The 17,723-nt window shown below is 32.7% G+C and overlaps 2 protein-coding genes across 2 annotated transcripts in view; both read right to left on the reverse strand.

The window, feature by feature from the left end:
• Nucleotides 1-5,035, reverse strand: part of LOC142354015 (uncharacterized) — a 28,169-nt gene extending 23,134 nt beyond the window's left edge. Inside the window, exon 1 of the mRNA XM_075406275.1 lies at nucleotides 4,970-5,035. The gene's annotated coding sequence lies outside the window, so the exon portion shown is untranslated. The remainder of the gene's footprint in view (nucleotides 1-4,969) is intronic.
• Nucleotides 5,036-9,517: 4,482 nt separating this feature from the next.
• LOC142354309 (beta-1,3-galactosyltransferase 1-like) lies at nucleotides 9,518-15,023 on the reverse strand. Its single transcript, XM_075406577.1, has 2 exons — nucleotides 14,637-15,023; nucleotides 9,518-9,833 (listed from the first exon to the last, which is right to left on the reverse strand). The coding sequence occupies exons 1-2, from the start codon at nucleotides 14,918-14,920 to the stop codon at nucleotides 9,524-9,526; spliced, it is 594 nt and encodes a 197-aa protein (XP_075262692.1). The 5' UTR covers nucleotides 14,921-15,023; the 3' UTR covers nucleotides 9,518-9,523.
• Between the last annotated feature and the right edge of the window lie 2,700 nt (nucleotides 15,024-17,723).

Below are 17,723 nucleotides of genomic sequence, written 5' to 3' on the forward strand. Positions count from 1 at the left end.
AAAAGGAAAGATATAAAAGCAAGAGAAAAAGGAAAGAGAAAAGAAAGAGAGAAAAGGAGAGAAAAAAGAAAGAAAAAAACAAAATGGAGAAAAAAGACGAAAAAGAGAAAAGACATAAATGAAAAATGATAGAAAAAAAAGAAATACAAACGGAAAAAAAGCAAGAGAAAAAAAGAGAAACAGTAAAGAAAAAAAATGATGGACAGAAAAGGGAGAGAAAAGTAAGAGAAATGAAATACAGAAAAGAAAGAGAAAAAAGAGAGAAGTAAAAAATAAAAGAGAAAAGAAAGAGAGAAATAAGAGAGAAAAGCAGGAGTAAAAGAGAAAATCAAGAGACAAAAGATAGAAATAAAAAAGGCAGAAAGGAAAGAGAAGAGAAAAAGAGAAAAGAGAAACAAATGAGGAAAGGAAGGAAGAGCATAGAACAAGAGAAAGAGATAAGAGAAAGATAGAAAACACACAGAATTGAGAAACAGGAAAGAGAGAAAAGGAAGAGAAAAAGGAAAGAGAAAAGCAGGAGACAAAAGAAAGACAGAAAACACAGAGCGAAGCAAGAGAAACAGAGAAACAGTAGAGAAAAAAAGATGGACAGAAAAGGAAGAGAGAAAAGAAAGAGAAGCAAAAGAGAGAAAAGAAAGAAAAACGAAAGACAGAAAAGAAACAAAAGAGAGAAAAGCAAAAAAGAAAAGAGAAAAGCAAGAGAGAAGTAAGAGACAAAAGCAGGAAAGAAAAAGAGAAAAACAAGAGATGAAAGATATAGATTAAAAAAATCTAGAAAGGAAAGACGGAAGAGAAAAAAAATGAGGAAAAAAAGAAAAAAGAACAATAGAAAGAGGTATAAGAAAGAGACAGAATTGGGAAAAATTGAAAGTGAAAGGCAAGGGAGAAAAGAAAAAGAAAAGCAAAAGAAAAGAGAAAAAAGAAAGACAAAAAAGCAAAAGGGAAACGACAGACAGAAAAGACAGAGAAAAACGAGAGAAAAAAACACAAAGAAAAAAAGAAAAGAACGAGAAAATATAGAGAAACGACAGAGGCAGGAAGGAGAGAAAACGAATGCGAACAAAGAAAGGCAGGAAAAAACCAAGAAAAGAGGAAAGCAATAGAGGAAAGACAAAAACGAAATACAAAAAGGTAAGAGAAAAAAACAGAAGACAAAGAAAAGCAAGGCAGACTAAAAAGATTAGAAGAGAAGGAGAGAGACAGAACAGAAAAAGACAAAAAAAAACGAAAAGAGGCAGAAAAGACAAACAGAAAGAAATAAGAGAAAAGAAAGACAGAAACAAAAGACAGAGACGAAAGAGAAAAGGAAGACAAAAGGGGCGGAAAAGCAAGCAAAAAACAAAGGGAGAAGCTAAGTAGAAACAAAAGAGAAAAAGGATGAGAAAATGAATGGCAGAAAAAGACAGAAAAAAAAACAGAAAAGCAGAAGAGCAAAACGAAAGGCAGAAAATAAAAAGAGGAAAAAGTAAGAGAAAACATAAAGAGTAAAAAAGCGGAAAAAAACAGAAAAAAAGAGAGACTAAAGAGCAAAAAGAGAAGAGAAGAACAAAAAAGAAAGAGACAAAGGATGAGAAAAGAGGGAGAAGAAAAGAACAGAAAGGGGAAACAAGAAAATAAAAGCAGAAAAAAAAGAGCAAAGCAGGAGAGAAAAGAAAGCAGAACGGAAACAGCAAAGAACGGCAAACTAAAGAGAAATGAGAGGGGAACGAAAGTAAAAAGATTGAGAAAAAGAACGGCAGAAAAAAAACAAGAGAAAAAGAAAAGAAAAGACATGTAAAAAACAAAATGAACCAAATAGAAAAGAGGCAGAACAGACGAACCGAAAAATTGAAAGAAATAAAAGAGAAAAGAAAAGCAGAAAAGAGAAAAACGAGAAGAAAGAGACAAAAGACGGAAAAGATATGAAAGAGAGAGGAGCAAGAGAAAAAAGGAAAAGCAAGAGAGAAAATAAATACAAACCATAGAGAAAAGCAAGGCAGAGAAAAACAAACATAGCTGGCAGATTGCCAGAAAATAGCCGCAATAGCTTCGTAGATCTGCAGTCTTAAAAAACAGTTAAAAGAACAGACCAACAAAAAATTGTCTTTTCATTCAAGGCTGATATGTTATATTTTGATTAAAAATCTTGATAATTTTTTGCTGCCTTTATAAGCTGATCTCAAATAACCTTCATTTAGAGTGACACACACCCATTTGACCTTATCTCTTTGGCTTAAGGCAATAAAGAGTGAATTCAAAAAGAGGAAGTCGTTTTTGAGAGTGGGAAAAGTCAAGTGTGACCAAACAATTAATCACAGCGAATCAACGAAAAAAACTCGCTCTACTAAGAGCGGAAAATGACGCCACGCACAAATTTTAGCGGAAATTATATTAACCAATCAACAAAAAGCAGATTTGGAGTGGTTGCGACCTCATATGGTCGTAACAAAAATCCTGACAACGAAATAAAAAACCGAGAGAAGGCTAAAAATAGCCACAGCTATCGCTGTGCGGCTATTAAAAAGAGAAAAAATCAAGAAAATAAAGACAGTAACGAAAGAGAAAAAGTAACGAGCAAAAAGAAAGGCAGAAAAAAAGAACAGAAAAGAAAAACACAAACGAAAGAGAAGACAGGAAAGAAATACAGAAAGGAAAGAGAGAAAAGCAAGAGAAAAAGAGAGAGCGGGGCAAACTAAAAACAATAAATGAAAGAGGATCAAAATTTTTTTAAAATGAGATGAAAGAAAGGCAAAACAAGACCGGAAAAAAGACAGAAAAGAAAAACAGGAAAGAAATACAGATCAGAAAGAGAAAAGTTGAGAAAAAAAAACAGAAAGGGGAGAAGAAACGAAAAAGAAAGAATACAGCAAAAAATTCAAATGAAAGAAGCGAACAGATGGAGAAAAGCAAAAGAAATAAATACAGAAAAGACAGAGAAAAGTGATAAACGAAAAAGCAAAACGAAAGAGAAAAAAAAGGCAGAAAAGAACAGGCCAAGAAGAAAGACAAAAGACAGAACAGTACGTCAGAAGAGAAAGAGAGTAAAGCAACAGAAAAACAGAAAGACAGAACAAAGGATAGAAAAGGAAGAGAAAGGAAGGAAAGAAAAGAAAAAGAAAAAAAAACAGAAAAAGAAAGAGACAGAGATCAAGCAAAACCGAAAACAAATGAAGGTTGTTCAAAAATATCATATCGCTTACACATAAATTTCGAGTACAAAGTTCCGATTAAAGCATCGCAACAATTTGTGTTCAGGAGAAGTTAAAGACTGTAAAGAAACTTAACGCCCGGTTAAGTTAAAGATTCTAAAGAAACCTAACGCCCAGTGGGCGCTACATGTTTATCCTGTTTTTAAGGACAAGAAAAATCAAATGTGCCAAAAATAATCGGTCAGGAAAAAATTGCATGAAAAAGACCAACAGGACTAATATATTTGCTACAAACTTCGTTTGAGAGCATGTAGATAGAGTAGTTTAACTTCATATGCTGATAACCAACATATTGTCAACGGAATAAAAAGAAATCATTGAAAGTCCAAAAAACCCTCTTTTTGGATCTATTTCTAATTGACATTTTTCGGTGAATGACTTTTCTTGCATCCCCAATTTTTTTTTGCGGCGCGTAAACCTCTTGGCAGCTGGATTATCGGTCATTGACTCGTTTTGCATTTAGGTCAATGACTGTTTGCATTTAGGTCAATGACTCTTTTACAGTCTGCGTTTTTTCGGACATTGACCTCTTACGATAGCAATTTTTTGGTCATTGACCTCTCAAAGTCTGCCCTCTTTGCCATGCTGCTCAACAGTTCTTAATCATGCTCTTCAATAGCTCTTAAACGCTCTTTAGAGGCCTCTTAAACATGCATTTTCGCCTTTCTTGAAACACGGTGTCTTATAAACTGTCATGCATTTCATACATAGGATTACAGTTTCCAAACCACTGCCTGTTTTGGAAAATCTTTTTAAAATAACGTTTTTTGAAGTCAGTTTTTGCAACAAAAAGTTTCTTGAAGAGTTTTGCCATATCTGCTTTCGAAATGACTTAAACATTTCTGTATTGACTATCCTATCATATTTCTACCCGAAAGCGTGACCAGATCAAATTAACAAAAACTATCAAAATTTACAAAAGAAATAGGCAGATCACCATTAACACAGAGAATGTCGTTTTTAAAGAAAATATATAACTAGCACAAATGAGGACATAATGACATTTCCCAAAATTTTTTTTGAATGTGTTCAGAACCAAACTTTGCATTGAACAACGTGATCACCATTTCAGATACTGATCCCATTGTAGTTCTACAATGATATGATCTTCTAACTTGTTGGAAAAAATACCAACCATAAGTCATCGAAACATAGGATTGAGAAGGTGAGTAAAAATTATACAATTTCGCTTAAAATTTTAAAACGGCCACAAAAAAATTTTGCAAAAAACAAATTTTGCAAAAATAATTTTTTAAAAATTTATGTCAAAATTCAATTGAAGTGAACACGCCAGACTGCTCAATTTTATGTTATCACGCTGGTTATTGTGTAATGAGAAAAAGATAGCGTCGGTAATAGACTAGGGACGAAGAGCTTCCGGAAATTAGAAAAAGGTTTGTGTTAAATTAATCAAATTAAAGTTTTTGTCGGAGTGATCTTTAAAAAGATCTCGCTTCAGATCTTATCGCAAGTATAATAGCAACTTCTGAACTAATGCAAGTCAATCATAAAAATTTAAATTTCAGGTCAGATTTTAACATGATACTTTTTATAAGTTTACTTTTGTGCTGAAAACATTTATCAAAGAATTAAAGAGCTAAAATAAGGATTTAAAGGAAATTGTTCTTCTCTCTCGGAAGTATTTCGAAAAGCATTAAGATGATCAAAAATTTGTAAAATGTCCAAAATGTGTTAATCTTATATTTTTTATTTTCTTCATTATTTTTAGACGAACCTCCTACCACTATGAGCTATATGGGGATTCAAATAAACAAACTGACCCTGAAACAGCAGTTAGATCCCCGTGCTGAAGTTGTTCAACACCTCCGCGTCGTCCAATCAGAAATGAGGAGGCTACTTCGCAAACAGCTGATACAAAATTTACATTCCCTTTACAACACAATGCAGCAAACTAATGCAGAGAAACTTCAAAGCGCTGTTCAGCAAATACAAGCGCAAATTTCAGCCTTTTACGAACAAATTGACCGCAGCTGTTTTACCGAAATTGACCAGGTGTTCAACTTTTGTGTTTATTTGCAGCTAATCTCACATTATGTCAACATTCTGAGACAATGGGTGGGTCATGTTGACTTGAAAATTTCAATGATGCTTGACAGAAGACGCCTGGGCGATGACGCCGAGTTTGAAGTCCCCAGACCTGAAAGAGAGTACCTAGAAAAAATTGCAGGTCGAATGACAAATCTTATTGGAAAATATAACTATCATCCTGAAGATATCGAAATTTGCGAGCAATTAAGCGATGGTGACAATTGAGTTGACAGACGATTGAAGTTATTCGAACCTATAATTTTCAAATTGAAGAAACTGTGCCTCTAAAATATTTTTGAATCAATATAATGAACAAGGAGGCTCGTTAATGTGCGTTCGCACATGATGTTCCGACCCGCGCTCATCTACATTTTTGACTTAACTGTCTTTTGACTTACATTTTTGACCAAGAGATGATCAAAAAAGATGTTTTACAAAATCGTTACACAACCGAGATGATAATTAAATTAAATAATGCCATGCCTCATTACAACAAGACCTGCCACTAAAAAGTCTACGAGAAAACAACAACAACAACAACAACAACAACAACAACAAAAACAACAAAAAGCAACAAAAACAAAATTCTACGTCAAAAACTCAATATCTTAATTTAAAGGCACCTAGTAAAAACGTCAAATTACAATCAGACAAAATCCTAGCTACAAAAATTTATTTTTCCTAGCAACACATCACATGGGAGTGATGTGTAGTTAACAAGTCGACAAAAAGAAGAAAATAAGCGAACTCAAAAATCAATCAAGATTTTTTAAACCAAATAAATTTAAAAGTGTTAGAAAAAATTAGCTTTTAACAAAATAAATTGTGATAAATTTGTTAAAAGTCATAATGAAACCAAAAGCACCTGTCTCTGGTTAGACTAAGCCAAAACAAAGGACTGTAGATTCAAAAAAACTCCAAAAATTACGAACAGAGTATTACAAACATTGCGAAAACACAAATTTCGGAAGCCATCAAAATCATTAGCTATTATCTGAATGTTATGTGTTTTTATTTCAATTTCTATTATACTAATTACGCTAACATTATACTGAATGAATAAATAAGTTCAATTGCGCTACATTTGAAAATCATTGGGATCCGTTATTACACGATTGTGCTAAAGGAAGAGAAAAAGAAACAAAAACACACCGCTCACATCACTTTCACATAAACGCATATTGGCCAATAAACAAAACAACAGTCACGTTAATTTTTAAAATACAAGAAAATGAATGGGACCTCAAAATGAAAAAAATTTGAAAAGTCCTTAAAAATAAAAGAATGTATAAAATCATAAACTTTAAGACTATTTGCAATAAACTGACAAATTTGAGTAGCATCTTTCATTCGATCATCATACACAAATTTTTGAGCCCGGTCAGCTTTTTATTGTTACCTAACGAATGAAAAAAGCAAAAAAACAGCAAATTCAAAAAAAAATTGGGCCAGAAATGTATCGAAGCCATTGAAATATGAGTAGTTCGGTAGGAACTTTTCTACAGTCAAGCAATTGTTCAATGGCAATGGGATTTTTTTCTTAAAATTTGATTCCAAAAGATCAGCATTCATGAACAAATACATTAAAACAGTAGTCTCAACCCGTAGTCTCAACGCTATTAAATTCAATAGCTTTCAACGGAAGGTAATAAATACGCTAAGTTATGCCTCGATGACACAACAAGGATGTTTGTCATCAACAAATCATCAGTGAGACCTTACAATAGTTCATAGATAATGAAAGCAACAAGAAATACAGGAAAAATCCTAAAATTAAGTAGAAAAGTGCGAGAAGAAAGTGTCGAAGCCATTTAAACCAAAGAAAATTCCCTATAAGCTTTATTTATGAACCGTTTAACTTCATCTCTAAGCTAATTCAACTATCAACCTTATGATAATGTGTTAAGATTCCAAACAGAAACAAAATTACAAAACAAAACTATCCAATAATTAAAAAACTATATGAAAAATCGGGCATCGAAGTCATAACACCAATACTTAGAAGATAAAACCGTTAAATAGATTGATTTTGTTTGAATCACAAACAAAAGGGGTTCGATCATTACTGAGACTGACTTGCAGTTCACGAAAAAAATTTAAGATTGGTTAATTTTCAAAAATCGTCAAGAAAATTAATCAAGTTTCAAAAATTCTTCAATATTCAAAAAAAGTCTTAACAGCCATTAAGTTCAATAGCTTTCAACAGAAGTCAGTAATTACGCTCAAATGGTGCGCATGCACCAATTTGAGGAAAAGAATACTTGTCACGCATTGGTAATCAACAAGACGGCACAATAAGTCTTATGACTATGGAAACAGCAACAAACATAGGCAAAAATCAAAAACTCACAGTTCACGACAAAAAGTTCATGATCGGTTGATGTTAAAAAAATTTCTCGAAAATCATTTTTAGAGCTTAACGGCCATTAGGTGTCGACTGAAAATCATAGATAGGTTCTCTTAATGCTTACTACAAAACCTATATCACCTTTAATCAACGATACAATGACATAGGACTCCAAAATTTAGTAAAGTCTCAAAAAGAAAATAAAAATTTCATTTAAATTTCGAAAACTCAGATTCGAAGCCAAAAAACACGAGCAATTACTTGAAAACGGTCTTTTTGTTCTTTGGGCTTCATTTAAATGTAAATCAGGTTTGTCATCAGATAACGAAAGTGACTAGTCGCTCAGCAACCCAAGAAAACAAAAAAATTTTGAAAGTTTTCTAACAAAAGAACTCTGAATTAGAATTCAAATTTGTTTTGATAATAAACATCCTGATGAGGCTAGAACTATTCTTTTTTATCTTCTCGTCTATCAGGAACTCCAAATTGTTTCATTTTTGAAATGTATTTTTGAATTAGTATTTTAATAAAAAATTATCTTAGTTGGAAGAAAAATTACACTGCAAGTGAACAATCATGAAAAATATCCCGTGTTCACACAAAACTTCAATCCTTGATAACTCCTCGAAAAAAAACGAAATTCGAAAAAAAAGTGGCCGCAACATTACAGACCAATTTAAAGTAATAAGTATGAGCAATAGTCGTCCCCTTTTACAAAGTCTCAATATGCAAACGCTGAAACTGACCAAAAAAGTGAGCAAAACACTTAGCAGAAATATATAGCGGTACTTTTGAAATTTGTTTCCCAAAATCTGACCAAAAAACAATGCAACTAGTTTCATAGAAATAAACATAGATCGAACGGGCCACTGAAAAGGTTGTCCACGACACTTTTTTGTGTTTTAATAGACTTTAGCCCAAAAAAACCACTGAAACCTAAATTTTTTAAACGAAAATAGCATCTCTATTACCCCTTAGACGGTTAGGTTACAAAATCTGAAAAATTAAAAAAAAATGAAGACAAAAAAGATTTATCGAATGTAAATGCTGATAATTGTTTTCAAAATTAAAACGCTTTAAAATAATTTTTTAACTCAGAAACGGTGGTAACCAATTTTTGTGCACTAGGAAAAATAATTGAACAATTTTTGTTGACATATAGCCAGGATAAGTTTGTTGGGAGATAGCAAATAAGAAAATCAAAGAATGATGACGTCATTTAAAAAAATTAGTCTTTTTTCTTTTTTCACCTCAGAAAATTTGTAAACCAATTTCAGAACAATAAGCATGAGATATTATAATTACGCTTCTCTTGAGTTAGTTCACAGAACGATGCAAAAAAATTTTTTGTGTAAATATGTGTTTACTATAGTTGAAATCAAATTTGGTCACCGACCGAAGGGTTTTGAAATCTTTGTAAGAAAAATGTTTTTTAAATGATTTGGACCATGAAAACGGTTCAAAAAACAGTATTTGAACTACCCCTTTTACATGGTCAACTAAAAGAAATAAAGATTTGTGTTTCCGTGTTTTGAGCATTTCTGAGTTGCCAGTGAACAAAACTATGAAGTGTACATGAGGATTAATTACTCTAAGGCAGTACATCGCTTTTTTTCCCATCAGTTATAATCGAATTGCTATTGCGGGCCTGCTTGTGTCAGCAATTCAAAATTAATTCAAACTCAACGTTTTTAAATCTATCCAATCTAACAGTTTAACGTGAATGAAAAAACGTTTCCCACATGTTAGAATTACATATTATCTATAAAAACCTGAGAACTTTGAGCTAGACCTCATAGAGCACAAAATGTTGAAGATAATTTTAGCAAGGAATTTGTTTCTTCTTGTATCAAATGCGCAAAATTGTTTTATCAAAACAAATTTTTAGCAATTTTTAGCAAAACAAATTTATCAAGTTACTCCAAGTCTCGGTTTCTGATCAGGCAGTTATGTAAGATTTGATCACTTCGCTGGCGGATACAGTTTTTTCTTTGTTTCGGGTCATTTTGAAAGACTCCATTTGATATCCGTACGTCCGTATAGCCTGATGAAATTGGGGAATAAGACGGAAAAAAGCGTAGCCGAAATGGACTGCGTAGTATTGATGTGGTTGGTTGAACGAGTGTTGGGGTGGTTTGGGCGAACTATTTTCAACTGCCAGTTCAACATTGGGTTTGATTCCTGTTTTGTTGAGGCACATTCCAATGAAAACATCTTCTAAATGAATTGGTCGAATTTTCTTGAACTGTCTGAAAAAATAGTAATTTTGCTTCAAACTTTACTTGGTAAATCTAACAGCGTGAATTAAAAGAGCTCTGAATCAATAGAGGTCTTCTATATGAATATGTTTGTTAAAAACAATTAAAACACAATTATGAAAAGAAAATATTTTGGAAATAAAACAAGTGACGCAAAATTTGATGACTTTTGTTAGAATATCTATTCGAAAAAAATATTTCAAGTTTGAATCGAAAGCTTTATGTAAAATGATGAAGACATTAACAAGCTCCAAAAATTTAAGAGGTGCAAATATTGTCAATTCCAAAGAAATTGAAATTGTTGACGGTTACCTGTTATCTGATGTTTGCGGAACTTAATTAGCTCTGCAATTAAAAAGTTATGGCATTAAAAAGTTGGCGATATATAAAAAACCTAGGATAATTTTTTGGGATTCAAATAGCATTCAATTAATTTGAACAAACGGTGCATTATAGACCAGCTTCCCTACCAAATTGGGATGGATGCAAAATTGTTAAAAATGTGAAATATGGTTAGGAAAGAATTGCTTTGAAGTTGCCTTAATTGTTTGTTACCAAATTCTACAAAATAGCCAAGTCGGCCATTTTGTAAAATTTGTTGACAAAATTTGACCCTCAGATTCCGGAATTTAAAACAACGATATTTCACAGTTTTCGGCATTCAATTGCCACATGCTACGTCCTCCAGAATCCACAAATGAGCAACTAATTACCGTTTGTTTAAGTATCTACTAATACGACTTCAAAGACAATTAAAAACAACAAAGTCAGCTGACAGTGTCGTATATTGCGTAAACCAACTATGTTGTTAACTAAAATTTTACACATTATACCTTTGATAATGTAATAATTTTTTTGAAAGAGAACAACAAAATGCAAATGAATCAAGCAAAAGGTTTCTCTACTATAAGTTGTTTTTTTTGCAAAGTTATAGTTAAAAAATTCATTAATAAAGTTTATACAAAAACTGCAATAACAATTCTAAAATTGTTCAGAGCCAACTCAAATAGATCCATTCTCGTAGGTCTAGGAAATTATAGAATCATAATCTAAAGTGTAGCGGGTTTTCATATGGTGAAGAATGAGTAATAGAATTTTTTTTAATTTCTGAAATAACTCAGCGATTTCTTAATTTTAAATTCTAAAAAAGCCCTCTGTATGAAAAGTGATAGGTGATTATAATCCTCTGAGAAACCCTTCTGCATAAAAAAGGATCAGTTCCTAACTCATGTCCTCCCTAAGCTGCTTAAACTCAATTTTCATCCAAAATATTTTTTGTTTTTGCCTCAGAAACGTTATATACATCTAAAACCTTCTTAGGTCCGTTGCTCATGTCCTGCTGCTAGAACGCACTGGAGTTGAATTGAAGGCATCTCATCTTGCTCTCCGACAAAAGATTATTTGAACAAATAAGCTGGGAAGTCTCAACTTGTTTTAACTCAGTTTGATCACAATCTGAAGGGGAAAAATTGATGGTTTTTGCTACTATATTTTTTAAGAACCGAGGTATAAAGGACGTGTTTATTGGTTGATCAATATAGACAAGAAAAATATTCATTAGACACAAATTTTGTTTTTCCTTAACCTGAAATTCAATTAGCGGATTTTTACGACAATTACAACTGGTTTTGAAGAAAGATCAGTGCTGATTTGGCCAAATATATAAACTTGATTCAACAAAAACTTGCTACATTCCACAGTCTTTAGCTCTTGTGGAATATGGTGAGAATTTTTCCCATATCCACAAAATAAACACATTTTGTGGCTTGGTGTTAATCTGGTTCGATTTCAATTTGTTAGTAGATCTAGTCTGTAACGTGATTAATTGTCTGGCCAATTTAAATTGTCCACGTTTTTACAAAAGTTTCAAGCCAAAGACGTCTAATGAAAATAACAAAGATTCTAGTCCAATTTTGCTCTATATCCTCTGCTCAAAAAAATTGTTCTTTTTTAGTTGACGATATCATCAAATTTTACAATTTAGACTTAAGATAGAAAACATTAAAGAAAGGGCTAAAAGGTGAACCATCGCTGGAGGATACTATAACAAAATTCACAATTTCTTGTTGACTAGTTTTGCGAACAAGTTTATTTTGTAAAATCGTTAAACATTGTTTCCTTTGTTTTTTTCAAAGAGTTGTTATAGATATCACCAATCTTTTTCCTCTAAGTAAAAAGTAAAAACGTATAAGCGTTATTTTTTGCTTTTTAGGCTTTGAGATTACTAATAAATTTGAAATTTACCGCACTTGCTAATGAAAATCCAATTACTAACTATGGAAAAAAGCTCGACATCGATTTGGCTTGTAAAATTACAATGTTCACTTTTCGGCGTTTAGGCCTTTGTCTTGATTTATTTTTTTCCGACTTCATAGGTTCAAATTTCATATTGTATCATTTCTTATATGCTGACAATGATATGTTTTGTGTTCAAACATTAACTACGTATCTGGTAATTATTTTTGCAGTTAGTAAAATAGTGTCATGATAAAATCCTGCTGTTGCACTCTCTTTAACCAAATAGGCAGGCATGCTTGTCTTGATTACTCTAATGATTTCATTTTTTACCAGTAAAACATTTTTTAAACTACTCCAGTCCACGTCACGGACCGATGTGTCCTCTGATTGGATCAACTTCGAGCGCTTACGTTTGAGCAATTGTGCACACGAAGCACGAAGGTGTCGAAATTGATCTGGACTTGGTTAACCGACCAGAGGCTATATAGTTCTAGGATGGTGTGATCAGCAGCAGATTTGCGCATTTTATTCTGACCCAAAAATCTAATCATAGATGGATTCAAACGCTCAAAATGTTATCAGGGAGTACTACGAGCTCGCAATAACCATGCTTGAATTTTTCCGTGTCTTTCTTTAAAAATCTGCTCATTTAATAAGAGAGCAATTAGTGAACCATAATAACAGGAATTATTCTTATACCATATCATATGGGGCATTAAAATAATGCATAATTTATCAGAAAAATTTAACCCTCTCCAACTCTGGCAAAATGTTTTGCCAAAAGCATCCCAGGTTGAGGTCCAGACTCAAAATTTTCTCTGATCAGACTTTACAGACCGAAATTAACGATGATCAGACGCGCTAGCTAATGTGTTTACATTCCAAGGGACTGTGTAAAGTGATGAAAAAATTTTACCCTGGTGCTGCGTTGGTGAAAGTGATAAGCAATATGTTGTTCAGAACTGTTATTTTTTTGCTGTTTTTTAACATTTAAAAATTTAAGATAGATGTTGATTAAATCTAAACTGTTTGAAATCTGAGTCTTCATAAATCAATTGTTATCAGTAACGTTTAAGCGCACCGATTCTCGGTTGTACTCGAAAAGCAATCAATGGACAGTGAGGGTGGTGAAAATTGCTTAAAAAGAGGATAACACGAAAAATAATCACATGTCTGGACCTTGATTTAAGAAAAAGATTGAAAAGGAGATGAAGAGGTCAAGATTGACTAAAAATACAGTGCCTTGTCGTTCTTTTAAGTCCAGTTGAAGTCTTTTTTTGGTCCAGCTAATGTCTTATCATGGATAATTGGGGTCTGGCATGGTCCTTTCATTGGTGAAGCCAGTCTGGTTATGAACAAAGTTGAGTTGAGCATGGACCTTTCTTTAGTCTTTTTGGGTATTTTTTCAAGGACATGGTGTGCTTGAAGCATACTTTAACGCACCCAAAGATTCAAATAAAGCAAGCAAAAATTGCGCCAGAAACATAAATGATTAAAAACTATTGTTTATTAAAAGTGTGTGGGATAAGGTTGGCTTTGATTACCACCCCCTTCCCCCAAGCATACCCCAGACATTTGAGAGTTTTTATCGTGTAAGATCCTACAAAACTCTTACAAAATTGTCTTCTAAGTATTTATAAGAATATACTTATAAGATTAAGAATATAAGAATAAGCGTCGCCTGACTAAAACTCTGTATGACAATTAGTCAGGTCTTACACGATAAAAAAATATTTATCAGGTCTGATAACATCTTACACGAAAAAAGTTTACTTTTGTCAGATCTTACAAGATAAAAATTCTGCCTTATAAGATCTTATAAGATAACATTTCAGCAAAAATGAGTTATTATCTTATAAGATCTGATATGTATATTATCAGATCTTACAAGATTAAAATTCACGTAGGGCAAAATTTTTATCGTGTAATACCAGGTAAGATCTTAAACGATAAAGATTTATGATCAGCAACTTATCAGATCATACACAATGAAAATTCCAGAATCACTGGGGTAAGAGGTCCTTAAAAAACTCAAATTCTATACTACCGGCGAAAAAAAGTTGCTGCAGCTGAAAAATATGATCACAAACCCGGTATAAAAACATTAAAATGATTTGAAGAGATGTCGAGTCGAGCATCAAATTTGAACTGATTTAAATTCGCGCAAGAAATTTCTGTCAACTATGACTACAGGTGTGCGTGTTTTGTGTGTGTGTGTGTGTGTGTGTGTGTATGTGTGTGTGTGTTTTTGGGTGTTTTGTGTGTGTGTGTGTATGTGTGTGTGTGTGTGTGTGTGTGTGTGTGTGTGTGTGTGTGTGTGTGTGTGTGTGTGTGTGTGTGTGTGGGTGGGTAGAGGCGTGCCGTTGCCTGGGTGCCTGGGTGAGTGGGTGGGTGTTTGGCTATTATTATAACCAGACCATTTATAATTTGCATTACACCACTTATAACTTATCGAGCCCGAACAATTGTAATGACTAATCTAGCCTGCATTGCTGATTACCACTATGTTCAAGGGTAAAATGCTTCAAAAATTTTTACCCGAACCAATATACTAACTTGTGAATTATTTCAGCTACATCCAAACTCATAAAGTAGAATGCTCCCACACAAAAATCTGGCTCAAATATTTCCGGATAATCTGCTTCATTGAGGTAAAATTTACTATCTTTCCGTCTGTCTGGCTTTACATGATGGCGGCTACTACCACCCATAATTTTTTCAGCTTTCTTTAGTGTAGAAAAGAGATAGGCGACTTTATCCATGTTTAAATAAACGTCGTCGTCCGTTTTTATAAAATAATCAAAATTTCGACATTCGTGAACTGCAAAGTCAAAGGCCATTTGGACTTTTAGGGTTAAATTCCGATAGGTTTCTGTGACGTCAGCTTGAATAACATCTCCGAACTTTTTTCTTTCGTTTCTCAAATCTGATTTAATAGTTTTTCTGTCTTTGCCGATAATAAAAAGCACAACGAAATGGGTACCTTGTGAAAAGTTTTCCAAATTGTGCTTCGATGCCCATGATTTTCGTATTATTTGCCTTCTTTCATAATTATCAGCATGTGATATGATTAAAATAAGGACTTTGGAGTGATTTATAGCCTTTGAAGGCACCTTTGCGCAGTTTGTGTAGGAATCTTTATCGATCCATAAAAGGAATCTGCTTCCACTCCAAACGGTGATGTAGTCGTACAACTAAAAAAACGTCAGAAGTTTCACAGTTATATTAACATTAAATTACAAAACTTAGTTTCGAATGACAATATTCAATTACAGAGCACATTTTTTGATAATCAACAGAATGACTAGTCTTCTGTTCATTCGCATCAGGCAAGAATAATAGAAATTATTTCAAAAAATATCAATTGCTCTCCCCTTTTCAGCTAGATCAAGATAAAAACAATACTAAACAAATTACAGAATCAGTAGTTGGAGAAAATGAACATCAAGTGTTCTTCCCATCTTTACTAGACAAAAAACAATACAAAACAAACTACAGACAAAGAATAGGTAGAGTTTTTCCCACTGCAATGCCTGCAAACGTATCAAGTAAATCTTAAAATTCAGATCAGACGTTATTGCATCTATATCTCGGTTCTGCAGTTTTATGTTGGTAGCTTGTCATAAAATTTATGTATTATCTTCTCAAACAGTTACTTTATTCCTAAAGCAGCATCAAATTTTTGAATCTTAGAGAGGGTTTTTGCTTCTGATAACTTTATAGAGAGAAAGTTTCAAAGATGAATGGTTTTCTTGAATTGATTCGAATGAATTGAATGTATCAAAATTTTACCACAAAAACTAATGTCTATCGCCAAAAATTCTGGAAAGTTCTGAAATTTTGATTTAACACTGTTAAGTAGACAAACTTAAAAATGAAGTTCAACATATTCCTCTTCATAGAGAAGTTACGTTACCATAACTAACAGCAATCACACCAATATGCAGAGAAAAAATATTTTTGCTTTTTTACGGAGTTTGCCAAACGTTAATTCATCCTCCCATTTCCTTGATATTTTGTACATCTGATTCATCACAAGATATAGTAAGCCAGGCTTTCTTCTCCCGTATATTGCAATCTTCAGGAAAGGGTTTTAACAGTAAGTAAAAAGCAAAGCAAAAAAACAAATTTTATGTCTTATCAAAACCTTTTATGCCTACTAAATTAATTAAGTTTGATCTATGCATGATCTATGCATGACCAGGTCACTTTCTGAAAGAATACGAGCAACATGTTTTTATTTTTAATTGGAATACAATTCTTTTAAGATAGTATAAAAACATTTTTGTGCATCTTCCGCTTAAAAACAAGTATTGTTCTGAAAATCAAATTCGTTTCTCACAAGCAGCAATGAAACATTGAAAGAAGAAAGGTCTAATTTGCAAAAGGCAATGTAGTTAATGATAAATGATTCAACAAACATTGTTTCTAATTTTTGGGACTGAAATATAAGAAGACCCATGTGTTGTTGATGCCTCAAGAACAATAAATGAATAAGAGAGTCTTTTCAATATGCTGGTCTTTCATTATATAAATGGTGTTCAATGGAACGCAAAAAATTGAAATTATTATCGTTATCCGGATATCAAATATTTCAGTATGTAAATATCTACCATTTGCAAGGATGATCAGAAGAAGTGGAGGTAAGATTTTAAACTTCTAATGGGCAATTTTGTGTAAATTTTTGACAAGCTTTTATATGTGATGCCTTCGATCAGTTTTCTACAGGAAGAAAACGTTTCAAAAGAAAAAAGACCTATTTTTCTGCATTTGTTCTTATTACACAACCCTGCAATCTTTATACTTAAATTCAACAAAAAACAAATTGCATCTAATAATTTGGCCAAAAATGATTTTCCTGCCAGTCGAGCTCTGAACGCGGCATGCCCAAGCATACATAGTTACAACAAAGAAATCGAAACGTCATTTCTGGACGTTGCGTCAAAACGTCAACTTCCGGAGAGAAAATTGACAGGTTTAAGACCCGATAAGTAGCAAAAAGAGTTCAACGGACCAAAGTAAAAGAGTTTTTTGAAATTTTTGCTCCGGCTAAAGAACAACTTTCAAAGACCTTTTGGCATTAACAGCTAGCAAAAATCTCTTTGTATCAAATGGAATTAAAAACTAATTACTTCAAAAGTAGTGGACAAAATTTAGAATAGAGCAGCTAGGAAGCTTTGAGCAATTGAACAAAAAAAGGTACGTTTGTAAATTAAAACAGTTGTAAATTAAAGCAAAATTGTGCTCAAAAAATTCTATAGACAAATTGCATTTACCGGAATTCAATAAAAACCTAGCAGGCTTCCAAACTTATTTTTGCAGCTGTTGTTTCTTCTGATAATTTTGGTGAACGCATTTTTAAGATTCTAGTCTATTTTGGTAAAAATAGCAGAAAATTTTCATGAAAAATTTTATTCAGAGAAACCCTTAGTTTATTTAGTTCATTCACCGTGTTCATTGTTATTCGGTACTGACTAGTATCTAATGCAAATTTCAAAAAAAAATTGCAAAAAAAATTTTAGACAGACTCATTGCGCGTCATCAAAACTAAGTGAAACGAAACTGGACTCACTAGAAGTTGAAATAAATGATATGAGTGTATATTAAAACTACGATCATGGCGAGTGTCTGCAGTACTGAATT

This window comes from Convolutriloba macropyga, chromosome 15 (assembly GCF_964194025.1).
Source record: "Convolutriloba macropyga chromosome 15, txConMacr16.3, whole genome shotgun sequence".
NCBI lineage: Eukaryota > Metazoa > Xenacoelomorpha > Acoela > Convolutidae > Convolutriloba > Convolutriloba macropyga.

Bases quoted from the DNA above. Each gene is read 5' to 3' on its own strand.
- LOC142354309 (XM_075406577.1), bottom strand. From the start codon at position 14,920: ATGGCCTTTGACTTTGCAGTTCACGAATGTCGAAATTTTGATTATTTT. The intron at 9,834-14,636 runs GTTAGTATATTG...CTATTTTTTCAG, and splicing joins GTAGCTGAAATAATTCACAA to ACAGTTCAAGAAAATTCGAC.